This window comes from Echinops telfairi, unplaced genomic scaffold (genome assembly GCF_000313985.2).
Source record: "Echinops telfairi isolate 266 unplaced genomic scaffold, ASM31398v2 ScPeMD7_1;HRSCAF=3_0, whole genome shotgun sequence".
In the NCBI taxonomy this organism is placed as follows: Eukaryota; Metazoa; Chordata; class Mammalia; order Afrosoricida; family Tenrecidae; genus Echinops; species Echinops telfairi.
The window spans coordinates 15,331,440-15,347,901 of NW_022103896.1; the positions used below are offsets into that span (position 1 = coordinate 15,331,440).

Below are 16,462 nucleotides of genomic sequence, written 5' to 3' on the forward strand. Positions count from 1 at the left end.
AGGAGAAACCCCTTTCCAGATGAGTAGACGCGCATTATTTTTTGGCGATGGGAAAGGCAAGAACAAATATGGGTGCGGTCAGTACAACCAAGTAAGGACCACGGTAAATGAAGACATTAAGAAGTACAGGAGGAAAAGGAACGGTTTTGGTTACATAACATCATACACACACACTCACACACACACACATACACACACACATATACAACATCCACAATCACGCAACAATGCATATATATACATACACACACACATATATATAACATCCACAATCGCGCAACAACAGTGAAAACACAACCGAAAAGCCCTGTGCATTACAGTACCACTGTGGGAACACGGGGCTGCCATGAACTGGCATATCGCCTCGATGGCAGTGGACTTGGTATATTTGGTTTTATGGGATGAACTACTTTGAAAGAAAACTTTGGGGATCTGCTTTGGAGGAGTCGCCTGTTGGTAACTCCATGGAGCCCAAGAGTTTCCATAAGTCACTCAACTCAACAGCAACTGGTTGACAGGGTGCATCCCAACCAGACACCAAACGTATTCTCGATCCTCACGTTGATTCTGACTCATATATGTATCGGTCTCTACGCTGTAATCTTCGTGGCTGCTGACTCTTGCCATTTTTCCATGGGTTCAAACTGTCGACCTTCCATTTAGCAGGGGAGCGCTTCACCACTCTGCCACCAGGGCTCCTTAGGATGAACCCATAGGTGCTCATCTAGGGGATGAAAACCATGTGTGTGTAGGGTGCTGGAGGGATTGGCCCAAAGAGGAACTAATCCCTAAAATACAGAAGCAGTTTGGAGATAAGTGGAGGAGAAGTGGGTGGGGAGAGGCACTGCGATGTGGAATGATGATGATTCTAAACATTTATGTAGGCCGTTCAGCTCACCCAGTGCCTGCTGAGGTTCATTTAGCTCATCCGGACATTTACAGGAGTCAACCAATGACACAATTGCGGTGGCCCCTGTTGTAATGGGAGATCGGTTCTCTGGGGTGATTGTTATTCTGGGTTTTTGTTGTTGTTCGGTGTCCATGAGTTGGTTCTGACTCATAGTGACCCTAGATGTGTAGCAGAAGGAAGCACTGCCACTCCTACCCTGTCAAAGCTGTTGCTCTTTGAGCCCCATTACTGCAGCCACTGTGTCAGCCCATCTCCTGGAGGGCCTTCCTCTTTTTCCCTGACCTTCTTCCGCTTTACCAAGCATGGTGTCCTAGCTAGGGACTGGTCTCCTCTGATAACCTGTCCAAAGTATGTGAGACCAAGTCTCACCATCCTTGACTCAGGAGTGGACTAGCCGCGCTTCTCCTCCAGGGCAGGCTGGCTTGTTCTCTGACTGTCCCTGATACTTAATAATAAACTTCACCAACACCTAATCCAAGTGCGCCCGTTCTTTGGTCTTCCTATCCATTGTCCAGCTTTTCCATGTTGGGACAGGGAATTAAGGACACACAAACATTGCTAATGATTGCCTAGGAGAGCGGTTGAATGCCATCTTCCCATGTTTGTTGGTGATACAGTGAGCACCAGATTTCCAGGGGAGCTCTTGTGGTGCATCTGTTAAGTGCCTGGTTACAAACCCCAAGTTTGATGGTTCGAGCCTATTCATCCACCCACTCACTGGCTGCACGGGATAGACTTGGTGATCTACTCCCATGAAGATTACACCCTAGGAACCTCTCTAAGGTAGCTCTGCTCTGCTCCTTGGAGTTGCTCCTTCCCACCGCCGCTAGGTCTGAAGATGTGAAGTATCAGCCATCACTGTGTAGAACTGCCTCATGTGCCTCTACCTAGAAACCCACGTCCTCTTGAGCCAGCGTCGTGGCCAAGACCACGGGCCCTTGCATCACCTGTGCTACAAGGAAGAAAGGACTCATGACCCGATCGTACACTCCATGTTGCCAGGCTCTGCCTTTGCTGAACCGATGACTAATTAGAACCGTTCAGAACTATTCTCTCTGCCAACGAAACCCCTTGAAGGTTCTACAGAAAACGATGGCTGTTCCTTAGGTTGAAGACCTTGGCATCTCCTGGCCCCTCCCCTGCAGCAACTTTGTTTACTCCCAAGTAAAATCTTGGTGAAAATCTTTGTAATTCAACCCCGGAAGTTATCGGTTAACAAGGACTCTGCAAGTCATAGGTGAGACCATGGGACAGTTTCTTTTGAACAAGGACCAGGGAGACTTTGAGTGGTTGATGGAAGAAACCGGGGTGGGGCAGGTCCATCTGTGACCTGGGTGGGTGATTTGGGCTCCCTTTGTGTGTTGTGAAAGCCCTTTATAATCTGTCAAGCCCTGTGGAATGTGAGGTGGGTTATTCATGATGACAAGGAGTGCAGGGGACTTCCAGATGGGAGGCTTTCAATTCTGGAAGCTTGCTTCTCCCTGAGGCAGGATGTGAGGTGAATGAGGAGGAGGTAGTCATTTCCTACCCCATGTTTGGTGGGAGGGAGCACTGGAGATAATACAAGCAAACTAAACTCACTGCCCCCTAGTTGGTTACGACTCTTAGCAACCCTATAAGATGGGGTAGAACTGCTCACTGTGTGTTTCCAAGACTGTAACTTTATGAGAGGAGAAAGCCTCATCTTTCTCCCATGGAGTGGCTGGTGGTTTCGAACTGCTGACTTTGTGGTTAGCAGCCCAACCTGTAACCAACCACTACACCACCAGGGCTCTTTGGGGCTAATAAAGGAAAATTTGAAAGATGATAAAAATACTCAAGGGCCGGAAATATTAGTGGAGGGGCAAGGGGAGTTCGGCGAAAGAAGAGATGGAGGAGAGTTCTAATTTCATAGAAATGTAGAGCACACATAATCTATTTTTGTAAAAAAAAAAAAAGAAAAGAAAAAGCAGAAACCTAGTTGCAGCTGCAGAACCCCCAGGGCTGCCCAGGGTGACCTTATCATGAGGTGGTGGCCAATGCTGACTCCTAGAACTGTTAGTACTAGGAGGGTCATATCACACTGCCCGGCACTGGGACCCTGTGAGACGCCCAAGGGCTTGCAGGCCAGTGGGACTGAAGAGGTGCATTTCAACTGCAGTGCCTTGTAATTAGTCCAGATGCTAACTAGCCACAGGTGACTAATGGTAGCCGTGATCCGGATGCTGATGGGGACCCTGGTGACACAAGGGTCAGGTGTTTGGTTAGAACTCAACGAGGGGCATTCTGGGAGGAGAGACTTGACCGTGTGCTTATGCAAAGATGACTAGCCTAGGAAACCCCCGGGAGAAGTCCTGCCCTGTCCTTCCTGTAGGGTCGCTGACTGGGAATCAACTGGACGTCACAGGACAGCCAGGAAGGCTCAGCCCCGCCAGTGCTTGCTGTGCAGTCCCTGTGATCCCATGGTAACCCTGGAGGATGGAGTGGAGTTCTGCTCCCCAGGGTTTCTGAAGCACATAGCCTCATCTGTCTCCAGCTGAGGGTCAAGGTTGGGTTGATGGAGCCACCCATCCTCTCAGCCCCCAGCCCAACTCTTCGCCGGCCCCACCACCATCAGGGCTCTTTAACAAGTGTCGCAAACTTTAAAAGAAAGCCAAAACCGAGCCCCGTTTTGGATGGGACGGTTAATGTACTGGTTCCCATCTCTTATTTCAAGCTGTCATCACGTATGTTAGAAAGCAGACAGTCTTGGGCATTCAGCTAGTGATGCAGGGCGGGGTGGGGCGGGCAGAGCTTGAAGCCCTTGGCTTAATTAGCGCGTTACAGTTACAAACGAGCCGCTTGAGGGGAGGATGGATGGTGGAGCATCCTTTGTGGCCGAGCCGTCCTCTGAGCTCCTCTGAGCGGGCATCTTTATTGCTGTCGAGGATGGGCAAGTGGGTGAGGGTGGGCGTGCGTGCAAGGCAGCAACCATTGATTATCCCCAAGGCTGTCATCCACTTGATGGACAGGGATAATTAGTGGATTAGGCAAGCCCCACCGGAGAATAAAAGCCCAGGGATGGTCTTGACGAGGGCGGGGCTTACACAGTGCCTTTCATCTGAGGATCGTGGGAGCCCTTCATCTCGCAGGATAGGGTGGGGAAGGGTGGCTTTGGGGACATAGCTGGGACAGGCATTCATGTGCCTCGGAGAAGCAGTGCGCCCAGAGGAGCTGAGGTCAGAAGGTGCCAGGCTCCTCCGGAAGCTTCCATGCTTTTCATTTCCCCGGGGAGGGGTGTTGAAGGAAAAGGAGAGTCCCTTTAGTTATTGAGCATCCGCAGACATGGGGAGGGATGTGGTGACGGGGGCAGCGGCAGCAACTAGAGAGGTTTCTGGGAGGTGCTCTACTCTCTTGGCTAGAAGCAGAAACCTTCCAGAATCCCCAGAGGGTGGCTTGAAATCACCAGCCATCGAACCTCGGAAGGACGGCCCCTGCAGCCTTCTCAGGTATCACTCTACACAGACGGTTTTCCTCTGTCTCGTCCGCCGTTTTCCCAGGGCTGGGGGCTCTGACCACTTCTAGGGAGACACTGGAGTGCTCCTCGGGCCTTTGTCGTTGTGACCAGTAGGTCCAGTGTGGCTGGGGAGGTCCGCCAGCTCCCCCAAGGATTCCAGATCATTGGTGGGTGTTGGTCAGCCTCACGGAGGTGTGCTGTCCTTAAACCTGAGCTTCCACGTCAGCAGACATCATGCCTTTCCCGGCAGTTGGTCTTTCCCGATCTGTGACGGAGGCTCCCTTCTAAGGCCTGCCAGGCCCAAGCCTGGATCTCTTCACTCACGTCGTCTGCCTGTGAAAGCTGGGCACGGCAGAGGACACCTGGAGGAGAATCGATCGTCCCAGTGGAGGTAGTGGTGGTGCAGAGGCAGGCACGACAGTGGACCGTCCAAAGAACAGACGAATCCGCTCCCACAGGGACCTCGTGGCAAGCAGGTTTCCATCAGCTGTCTGAGCCCCGCGCTAAAGCTCCCTGCTGGGCTGGGGGGCTGGGTCTGACCATCTTGCTGTTATCACTCCCCCAAATTGGGATAGCACTCAAACTGCAAAACCAGACAGAACTGGGCTCAGTTTTCAGCCTAGACCGCTTCAGTAGAACCCTCTGGGCCTCTGTTTCCGCAGCCAGAAAGCCATAGCAGCACCTGCCTCATTGGATCGTTGTGAGCCTAAGCTCAGACGATCTACAGCTGTGTCCCTCACAGTGTGGTCTGTGCACCACCAGCAGCAGCAGCAGCCAGACCTCCCTTCCCAGACTAGACCTGCAGCATCCCAGGCCCCACCTCTGGCCAACTGTGAGCCAACCCTACATTTTGACCTGGCCCCCAGGGGATGGAGATGTGAATTAATGCTTGAGAAGCACTGGTGGCGGTATCTGGGCCTTAGCAACTGTTTAGAAAACAGTGATGCTTCATGATGAAGATGATGGCCGTGAAGAAGGGTTGAGTTCTTGTCGACCCTAACCACTGGTGAGCCAGCCTCTGGGCAGAACAAAAGCTGGGCCCCCAGCTCTCTAGCCTACCTTCCCCACTCCGACTTTGTTTTCGACCGTGCAATTCCTCGTCCGTGAGCACCCTGCCCAGCTCTGTCCCCTCTCAGGTTGCCTCTTCTCCAACCACAGCTCCGGCCTCCTCCTCCACTGAGCAGCAGCTTGGTGTCCAGTTCCCCCAGCTGTCCCTTGAGGTTCTGCTGCCCAGCGGGCCGGGCTGGGAGAAGCAGTTGTTGCATTATTGATGGTGCGCCGCTCACCAGCCGTGCCTGATGGCTTACACACAGCCTGTTCTTCTGCGTCCTGGGGGCGGGGTGGGGGTGGACTGTCCGTCCTGGAGGGCCTCTATTTAATGTAAAAACCAAGCCAACATGGCTGTTGCCTGGCATCTGTGTCCTGCGTAAGGCCTGCCTGTGCCTCTCTGGTTCTGGGGAAATAGGAAGGAGGTGAAGAGTTAGCACGAAACTTGGTGCTACTTCCAGAGGCCCGGGTGGGAAAGCCAGCTTGCATGGTTGTTTAGGTGGCCACCAAATTCTTGAGGCGTGGAGGAAGGGGATTTAGTAGGCTTTCCCCCTGAGAAATTAGAAAGGACCGCGTGCTCCTCCCCGCTCCCAGAGGGATCAGGCTGCCGCCAGCCATGTAACTCATTAACCAGGTTCTCCTGTCACATGGCTGGGTTGAGATTTGTGTCACCTGCCTGTGGAATGAAGGCCACCCCGTGATCCTCTGCTGGCCTAATTTGCTTAAACTCAGGACCTCGCCTTTGAAGGCCACCCATGGTCACTTTGTCCAAGCTTCCTGCTTCCTGCCTCTCCCCTGGCTGGCTCACACCCTCTCTGCTGCCCTGTCTTCACACCTGTTGTGTAGGAAATGCTTTCTTTTCTAACCTAACCCCCCCATCGCCCACAGTTTGGGGTGGGGGTGCTCAGGCGGCAGATGAGGAGGACTTGACTTAAGAAGCGAGAGCTCAGCCCCAGCTGGGAGGGTGAATGAGGAGGAAGTCAACACTTCACAAGCAGTGGTATGCCCGCTGCGTCTTGAGGGCTATGTAGGAGTTTTCCAGATTGTGGCACACGCCCGCCCCCCTGAGAGGATTTGAGGAGACGATGCACATCCGAGATGGTTCCTGTAGTGTGGGGAGCCCCGTGAGGGCCCTTCTTGGCGGCTGCTGAGGTTTGAATTAGAGCGAGTCCTGGGGAAGCCCCATCTCTCTCACTGTAGGAAATGGGAATGGCCATACTCCGCGAGTAAGGGGTCCTCTTTTGATGCTTGCACACAGAATGACTTTCTCTTCCTGTTTCTGTGATAGGAGACGTTTTCCTTTCTCTCACAACCTGGTGTGTCTTGAGTTCTCTCTTCCACAAACTGCCCCAAACCCATTATGGCTTTTACTCAGAGCGGCCCTATGGGGTTGTCAGTGCTGTAATCTTTATAGGACCAGAAAGCCTCATCTTCCTCCCACAGAGTGCCTGCTGCCTTTGAACTGCGGATCTTGTGGTTAGCAGCCTGATGCTTAACCCACAGCCCCATTAGGGCACCCTTAAGGGACTCCCAGAGCCCTTCAAATGCCTTCCCTCCTCTCCAGTGACCTTCAAATGATTGCTCCGGGGGAAGGTTTTTCTCATGCTGCTCACTTAGGATTTGGCCGAACCAGGGTGCTTGAAGGAGTTCTTTTGTTTTTTATGCTTTGAGTCTGGTGGAATCTCTGTTCTCTGGTGGGCTTTGGAGAGGGGCCTAGTGGGAAGCTGTCCCTCTCTCTGGGAATACCTTCTTCACCCAGGGTTTACTCCGCGCCTCCGGGACTTTGGTGGACGTGGGCAGGCACACAGACAAGGAAACCCAGGGGCTAGATGGGAATTGCTTTCCAAAATGGCTCTAAATGCATACAGTGTTTTGGTTTGCATTTCTTTTGAAATCTGAGTATGGTCCCCTCTACTAAATCTTTTTTCCTCACAGTTACCATTTCATCTTTCTACCACTATCGTCTCCCTCTTCTTGCACCTCCTCAAAGCGCCAGAATTTTTGTAGTAAAACTTTCAGGTGGGCCAAACCTTTTCTTTTTTTTTCTTGAAAGAACTTAAAAAAAGATCTAGAACAACCTAGCATTGCCTTGCCCTTAAATATTAATAACATTTACACACGCCTTTTTATTTCTCAACAAGGAGGTTTTTTTGTCTTCTGTTCTTAGAAGTCGATTTTTTTTTTAATCCATTAAATTATCTATTGCCTCAGACAGGTGGGCCTGACACCTTTGATAGACTGTCAAATATCTTTAACTCAGGAGAGAGCTGCTGCTGGCTGAGTGGGTGTCTGTGGGCTGAGAGCTGGGTGGCATGCCCCTAGATTAGCAAGGGGACCCTCTCATGGTTGCTAATTTGGTAAAAGACTGACGTGAGGCGCCAGGTGGGAGCAGATCAGTAGGTTTAAAGAGGTTTGGCCAGGTGCTGCTTCCAGGCACATTTATCTCAGGCTGCGCCACCAGCATCCTCAGGCGGCAGACTAGCCGCTTGTTTGGTCCTCCTCTAGCCCAGCTGCCCCCGCCGGTTTTGGGTTACCTTATCCAGAAAAACCAAGTCGTGTGGAGTCAGAACTCTGCTCCCTAGGAGTTTTCAATGGCTGGCTTTTTTTTTTTTTTGGTCATTGGTGCTGCTATTTTGTTGTGGTTTTTTTTTAGGCAGATTAGATTGCTACGTGTGTCTGGGTGCATTTGAACCACCAACCTTTCTAGTAGCAGAAACTTGATCTTTTGTGCCACCCTGACACTCAAGGCAACTAATAAACCAAATTCCAAACCTGTTGCAGTCCAGTTGATTCCAACTCTTAGTGATGCTGCAGGGCAGAGTAGAACTGCCCCCTGGGGTTTTCTGAGCCTACAGAACAGAATAGAACTGCCTGTTGGGTTTTCAAGGCTGCTGTCTTTCTGAAAGCAATCTACCACATCTTTCTCATGCAGAGAAGCTAGTGAGTTTGAGCCACCAACCTTTCGGTAGCAGCCAAGTACTTAACCACTGCGCCACCACTGCTCTTTGGTCAATTAATGAAAGCAAACTCACTGCCACTGAGTCAGTGCCGACTCATACCAAGAACAGGGTAGAACTGTCCCTGTGGGTTTCTGAGATTGTACCTCTTTCCAAGAGTAGAAAGTGCTGTCTTTCTCTCAAGAAGTGGCTGATGGTTTCAAACTGCTGACCTTGGGGTTATCAGCCCAACATGTAACCATTATGCCACAATGGTCTCCTATGGTCAACTAATGGTGAGGCATACAGTGCTTCCCGTGTCAGCTGGTTCTGCGCATATGATGAGCTGCCCTTGAGTTGACCGCGGGCTCCTGGTGACCTCCTGCACAGTGGGGCTGGAAATGAAGTGCTGCCTGCCCTGCGTCATTCTGGGATCAGTTCAGGATCGGACTCTTGTGATCCATAGGGTTTTCCTTGGTTAATTTCAGATCACCAGGCCTTTTCCCCTGGTCTGCCTTACCCTGCCCCTGTTGAAATCTGTTCCCCATCATAGCACCACACAAAGAATGACCTGCATGGGAGTGTTAGCTACCCATGGGCTAGAATTGCATTGGCCAGGTATTGAACCCGGCCCTCCTGCATGGAAAGGAAGAATTCTGCTGAATCACCACTAAGATTAAGGGATCCCAGCTGTGGGGTATAGTCTAACTTAGAGAAGACCTCGCCTACTATCCTTAGTGAGATCACTCAGCATCTGCCGCTCTTTGAATCAATCAGCCATGCCGGATGTTTATTGAGTACTTACAGTGCTCAGGCAGTGTGAGCCTCGTGTGTGCCTGTCCTCATCTAGCGCTGTGCAGTGGGGACCTGTGCTCCTGCAGCGCTTGAGTGACTTGTTGAATGTCATAGAGCCAACGGTAGAGCTAGGACACAAGCTAAACCCTTGGACACTGGGATTTGTTTTTTGCTAACTGCTATCCTTCATTCATTCATGGTTTAGTAATTGGCGTTGTTGAGAATAGCAATGACATTTTCATCATTCTATCATTTACATATTTATTGTGCTTCCTATTTTACCATTACCATCTATAGTCTGGTGGTGTCTGGGCTAGAATTGGGTTGGCCGTGCCTCCAAGTTGTCTCAGGCTTTTCAAAGAGTTCGTTACAGTAGCATGAATCAGGAAGGGAAGAGGTGGCGAGGGGAGGAGGTACGTGGTTGAAATGTCGAGTTCATAAGCATGCTAACTACCATCCAGCTGGACAGACCTCTCTGATGGCCAGCCAGGCACCCCAACTTCAGGTCTTATCTCTTTAATTACTTGGCTGTAGATGTAGAAGGACTGTTGATATCAGGGTTTGACAAAAAAGTGGTTAATATACTGGGTGTGATCCCTGGAATTGCTGCTATGTCTTGGGGCTGTCATGGTAGCCCCAGGTATTGCAAAACCCAGATCCAGCCGGTTGCTGCTGTGGAGTTTCTTCTAAACCACGGGGACCCCACATGTGTCAGAGTCGAGCTAGCTGCACTTGAAGGACTGTTTGGAAAAGAGTCACTAAGCTTTTCTTCCATTGTGCCACTGGGTGGGTTCGAATCACTAGTCTTTTTTTCCTTCTTAAGCAATCCCACGTTTAACTCTTGGTGCCACCCAGGATCTGTGAGGTCTAGCAAGATCTCATTTAATAGATGAGTTTTGCTCGTGGGTTGAAGGAAACCCCCAGGTCACCCACACAGGATGGTGACCACATGACTCAGCAGTATAGTGACAAGACCGTGTATAGGTTGTATGGTTGATTAGCATGTCAGGTGCCACATAGTGTCCAATGGGAGTGGATGACCACTTGGCGGAGTCAACTCAGAGGCATGTGCGTGGGCCGGCTGGCTGGCATCGACAGCACACATGCAGAATGGATGGCCGCTGTGGAGTGGCATGTGGAAAACAGATGGCAAGGCTCAGGCAGATTGTAAACTCGGGGCACTGTTGTTGCCAGAACCTCTAATTCGATCTTAAATTTTTTTATGTAATGACTTTATTGTTTTCATAAAAATGAGACATGATCCTTATTAAAGAGGGAGGGAACACAATGCTAGGCAAGTACAAAGAAGGCAGAGCTGCGCTTGGTCCAAAGCTTCACTTCCAGAAGGAACCCATTTTAATATGCGGTAGATGCCGCTCTCCCGGTACCTCTGTGCATCTTTTCAGATCGAATAGATAGCAAGAGAAAGACGTAAACAGGCGATTTGCTAACAGTGTGTTCTGACCGTGCATATGATTTTCAAATTAAAAATGTAATTAATTTTATTTTAGCAGAAGAAAATGCAACTGAAGTACTCATACTGGACTTCAGTTAACTGCTTCTTCACCAAAGGAAATTCACTCCTCCGGTGACCCTTTATGATAGGCGTTGCACCAGGCTGGTGCCACCCTAACTGAAAATGTGAACCCACCCTGAGGCTCTGTAGGGGAAGACCTGGCAATCTACTTCTATAAAGATAACTCCCAAGAAAACAGGTGGGGGGGGTGTCCCTATGCCACATGGGGTCCCTATGAGGTAAATTCATCTGGCAGTGGCACTGAACAAGGGGACCTTACTGATGTGTAGTCAGGGGAGGCAGGCCAGGGTGCCATCAAACACCATCAGAAGCTGTGGCAGGCACCCCCGTCCCAGAAGGTCAGCGGTGCTGAGGCTGAGAAAGCGCCTGGAGGGTAGTAGAGGGAAGGGGCGGTGAAAGCCCTTATAGGCAGTTTCGATGGAGCTTCTAGAATGAAAGATGAGGTGATTGCCCTTGGGATAGTTTCTCTAAGAGGTAGCATCATGTATTCTTTTCACTTTGTCAAGGTTTGTAACGTGGAATACCCCAGTGTTTAGCCTCAGCTTTGTGTTTAGATGGTTCAGTGCCTCACCCATTGCCAGCTAGTAGTTGTCCCTGACTCACAGTGGGACAGAACAGAACTACTCCTAGGATTTCCAAGGCTGCGAGCCTTGATGATCTAATGCAGGGGGTTCTCAACCTGTGGGTCACGACCCCTTGGGGGGTTGAATGACCCTTTTCACAGGGGTCGCCCGATGCATAACAGTAGCAAAATTACAGTTATGAAGTAGCAACAAAAATAATTTTATGGTTGGAGGTGGGTCACCACAACATGAGGAACTGTGTTAAAGGGTTGTGGCATTAGGAAAGTTGAGAATCACTGCTCTAATGGGTTTCTCGCTGCATTGCTAACCATGAGGTCAGCAGTTTGAAACCACCAGCCACTCCAAGGGAGAGAGATGAGGCTTTCTACTCTCCTAAAGAGTTAACGTCTCAGAAATGCTTCTTGACAGTTTCAGAAACCCACAGCTCAGTTCTATTAAATATTCAATAGCAGCCAGTGTATTGATTTATTTTGTTTTGATTTGGGGGGAATATTTATAGAAGCAGACTGTCACATCTTCCTCCCTCTGAGCGGCTGGTGGGTTTGAACTACTGACCTAGCTAGAGGCTGAGCGCTTCACCATCACCAAGCTCTACTTCTCCGATCATGGTTTCCCCTTCTCTGGATTTGTTTCAAGTCAACTCTTGGTTGATTGGCTGCTGGATCTGAATGTCGGTGGGAAGGGGTGTTGTCAGATGGACCCCTGGTTTGATCTGGTCAGATTTGCACCTGCACTTTGGTGTTTGGATCTGAGCATGCTGCTTACACGGAGAGCAGAGACACAGCGGGGAACCTCTAGGGCCCAGTGGAGATGGAAAGCATTGCCCTGTGTAGAAATGGATCTGCTGGTAGGTAGGCGGCAGGGTATAATAAGCGTGTTAGTTACCTTTCTTGCCACTGCTAGCTGTCATCGAGGGAGCCCCTGACCCAGGATGACCTCACGCACAACAGGATGAGATGCATACCAGCCTCAGGAGGGGGTACAGATAAGACCCTTGTGGTCCATAGGAGTTTTTTGGGGGGCAGCTTTTCAGAAGTCAATTGCTAGGTCTTCTAGTCCATCTTACTCTGGAAGCTTAGCTGAAGCGTGTTCAATATCATAGCAGCTTGCAATCAAGCCTCCCGGGACACCTGGTGGTGACAGTTTATGAAGGGCATTGGCTGAGAATCCAACCCAGGTCCCCGGGATGGAAGGCGAGAATGCTGCTGCTAAACGACCAACGCCCTAGCTATCCTTTGTTCTTTGGAAAGACTTCCCCTGGAAAGCAGGACGGGTTGAACCCCAAGGGTCATCGGAAGGTTGGGACTAGGATCACATGGACATAAAGGTCCGGGTGACTGTTAGAGACTGCCAGGCAGGGTGACAGGCACCTTATTAGCTAAAGAGTGCCGGCTGGCTGGGGACCCACCTGCTGCGTTGTATGTAGATGTTGACTCACGACATCAACTGAGTGGCTATATTTAGATAACTTTCCAACCTTGAGATTCTAATAACCCCTGTTCCTCGAAGGAAGCCTGGTCCCTCTGGTTGTGCCCTTCCTGCCCCTGGAGACAAGGGTGAGAACATTCAGGACCCTGTGGCGGCAGCAGCTGAAGCCGGACGTGGCAGCAGAGCCTTGGATGTTCTGCACCCCGTGCATTTGGACCCACCATCTCTCGAGTGAGAAGGTGGCCCAGCAGTGTGTGTGGTTTGGCCGCACCAGCTCCTGTCGGTGCCTGCAGTGTTGGCAGGATTTCACGGGTGGAACACATTCTTCACACAGTCACTGAGCCACTAAACTTATATCTCGTCTGGGCAGCGTGTCGTCGACACTGCAAAAGGAGACATACACAGACCGCTTCCTGGGCGATTGGAGTTGGGTCTTCTGGGGATGCCTTCATCAGCTGTCTCCCAGTGTGACTTAGGGTTGCCTTTGTTCTGTTGCAGGGGAGCTACCCAGTTTGGGAAGACTTCATCAACAAAGCGGGAAAACTGCAGTCCCAGCTCCGGTAAGTAGAGGCTGGTCCCCTACCGGGGAAGGAAATAAAGAAGCCGCATCCTTAGACACAGGATGAAGTGGGGTGGACCCAGGATGGAAGACTGGATTCTTCTGAAAGTGCCACCTGGAGAGAAGGATGTAGTGGTAGATGGTTTTAAACTGGGCATCGGCACTTATTAACCACTGGTCCCGGCCCCCGGGTACTGTCTGTAGTATTGGGTGCCTATTTGAGCATCAAATGAGGTAATGAAGAGCCACATTTAGGTATCACTCTGTACCAGACAGATGTTCATTTATTTAAATCTCACAACCCCAAGAGGTAAGTGTGGTTAGTATCCCATTTTACTGAAGGGGACAGTCAGCCACAAAGAAGCTAAATAACGTACCCAAACTCTCAACAGCTGATACATGGCACGGGGGGATTTGAACTCAGGCAGTGTAGCTCCGGATTCCATGTTCTTCCCCATTCTGTTTACTGCCTCTCTGTATAAAGAACGCTGGTTATGGTATAGTTTCCTTTATATGACGTGTATAGGAGGCAAACTATGCAGACCGCTGTGGATTTGTGGTCACCTGGGGGGGATAGATCACAAGGGATAGCTTCCAGGGGGTAGGAAATGTTCTCAAATTGGATTGTGGTCATGATCGTACAACCCGGTGCATTTCCTAAAAATCACTGGATTGTGCACCCCAAACGGGTGAGTATTATGGTCTGCAAATTGTACCTCCATGAAGCTGGTAAAAGAACACCGACGGATAAAGCCTGTGCTGCTCTGCAGGCCATTATAACCGCGTCTTATTCTTGGTCGTGTATCCTTCGCTGTGGAGTAGGGAATGTCCAGCAGTTCCTGGGAAAGCCATTCTGTCAACCCGCAAACTCTCTGCCATCGAGGCCGACGCATAGTGGCCCTGTAGACAGGGTAACACTGCCCTTGTGAGTTTTCAAGACTAGCTCTTCATGGAGCTAGGAAGTCCCATCTTTCCTCCCGAGGAGCAGCTGGTGGTTTCAGACTGCTGACCTTGCCCTTGCAGCCCACTTAAAAAAGCTCTTATTTTGATGATCTTAGTTCAGGACATCTTCGGGGGTGGGGGGTAGTGCCGGGGTGTGGGTGGATGGATGGAGGATAGTTTGTCCAAGATCCGAGCCAGGAGGGTTTTCTAGAATGAAAAGCCATGTGGACGGCAGAGAGAGACATAGGAGAGATAGCCTGACCTTGAGTCTCTGTCTTTGGATACCCGGGCTTATTTTAGCCAGGGTACCAGAAGGTCCTTGGTCCCTTAGAGATTGCCAACGAAGCCCGCTGCCACCGAATCAATTCTCACTCTCGTTGTTGTTGTTAGGTGCCATCAAGTCCGTTCCGACTCATAGTGGCCCTCTGTGCAACAGAACAAAACAAAAACTCGGGGCCGGCCTCACAGCTGTTCTGTTGCTTGAGCCCATTGTTTAGACACAGTGTCAGTCCATCTTGTTGAGGGTCTTCCTCTTTCATCACCCCCCTGCTTTATCAAGCATGATATAAAGCCTGACCCTTCTGACTCATAGCAGTCCTGTGTACACTTTCCAAAACTATAAATCTTTACGGGAGCAAACTGCCTTCTCTTTCTCTTGCAGTGCACTGGTGAGTTTGAACTGCTGATCTTATCATTTGTAGCCCGTGCCTAAACTTTAGCACCACTAAGGCTCCTCTTGTTAATAGAGGAGTTTTCCTGGGAGAGTGGACCTTACCTTTCCCATACCTGTAGCTTCGTGGGGGGGTGGGGATCTGTTACAGGTAGAATTACGTCTTCCCAAAAGATAAGGGTACATTCCTAACCCCCCTGTCCCACCTGGACAGCACAATTGGGACACAAGTTCTTTGCATTTATAATCATGCTAGGTTGAGGCCGCCAGGGTGGACTCCACTTTAATACAGGTCGTGTTTTTATAAGAGAAGCAGAGACCCACAAGGAGAATGCCTTGTGACGGGCAGGCTGACATTGAAGTGATGCAGCCACACATCAAAGAATGGCCAAGGATTGCTGGCAAAGCAGAAGCTAGGACAAAGGCATGCCAGGGTCCCTGATAGAGCCTTCAGAGGGAGGATGGGTCTGCCTGTCCATCTAGCTTTCAGACTTCTAGCACCTGGACACTGTGAGAAACCGAAGTTGTCCTGCAGCTTAAAGCCACCCTTGCTATGTGTGGTGATTTGTCCCTGCTATCCTGGGAGACGGATTCAGGGCCCGAGGCTGCTCAAAAACTTGAACTTGCTCTGGGATTTCTCCAGCAGCAAGGAGGGGCTCCAGGTGGCCGGGGGTTTCTAGAATGCAGCTGCCTTGTCCATTTGTCCAGTCCCTTACCTTTTCCATGCTTGACAATGTACCCTTGCTTGTTGCTGGGCCATACCTAACCTCCTCTGATCAAAATGCAAGGCCCTTCCTTATCTGGGGCAGCCATGAAAGACAGGGTGCCACGGGCTGGGTTCTGACTCAATGGCAATCCCTTGAGTGTCAGCGGGCAGCTGTTCTGGCTGGTTTTTCAAAGTATCTCACTAGACCGCATTTCCCAGGCCAGGTGGCCTTGAACTTTTCTCTTGGTGTAGCAAAGAACATTCATTATTTGTACCACGCAGGCTTCTCAAGACCTTTACCACGCTCCCTTATTTAGCCACGTCAAAGGAGCCCTGGTAACAATGGTTAGGTGCTCAACTGCTAGCCCAAAGATTGATGGTGCTAAGCCACCCATTGGCTACCTGGCAGAAAGACCTGGTGATCTGTTTCCATAGAGACCACAGCCAAGAAAAACCCATGGGGAAGCTCTGGGGTCGCTGTGAGTAGGAATTGATTCCATGGCACCCACCACCACTAACTCCCTCCCCCACTCCCCTTCTGCCATCATGGCCATTGACTTCAAACAGAGCTTCACCATACTGTCTCTCCTGGAGGATGGTCACCTGCCAGTCCATTTCCCTCCCACCTTTTCTTCTTTGGCCTCGTGTAATGGCAGGCTTTCAGGATGGGCTGAGAACTCAGTTCTCCTTTGACAAATGAGATGGGAAACCTCAATAAAATGGACTGGCTCTCTGTCTTCATATACAGACGAAGTACAACTTGAAGTAATCTTTGCTCATTGGTACAAAGTACTGTATACTTGTATTTCTAACATCTAGGTCTACGGAGGCGGGGAGCTTTTGGATTAGTATTTCGTCAAGTGATGAAATGAT

General features: G+C 50.4%; 1 protein-coding gene across 1 annotated transcript in view; it reads left to right on the plus strand.

Annotated features, from left to right (window-relative positions):
• MTSS1 (MTSS I-BAR domain containing 1) overlaps positions 1-16,462 on the plus strand; it is a 170,345-nt gene that overhangs the window by 21,862 nt on the left and 132,021 nt on the right. The window contains exon 2 of the mRNA XM_045287024.1: positions 13,211-13,272. Within this exon, the coding sequence (XP_045142959.1) occupies positions 13,211-13,272 (62 nt within the window). The remainder of the gene's footprint in view (positions 1-13,210; positions 13,273-16,462) is intronic.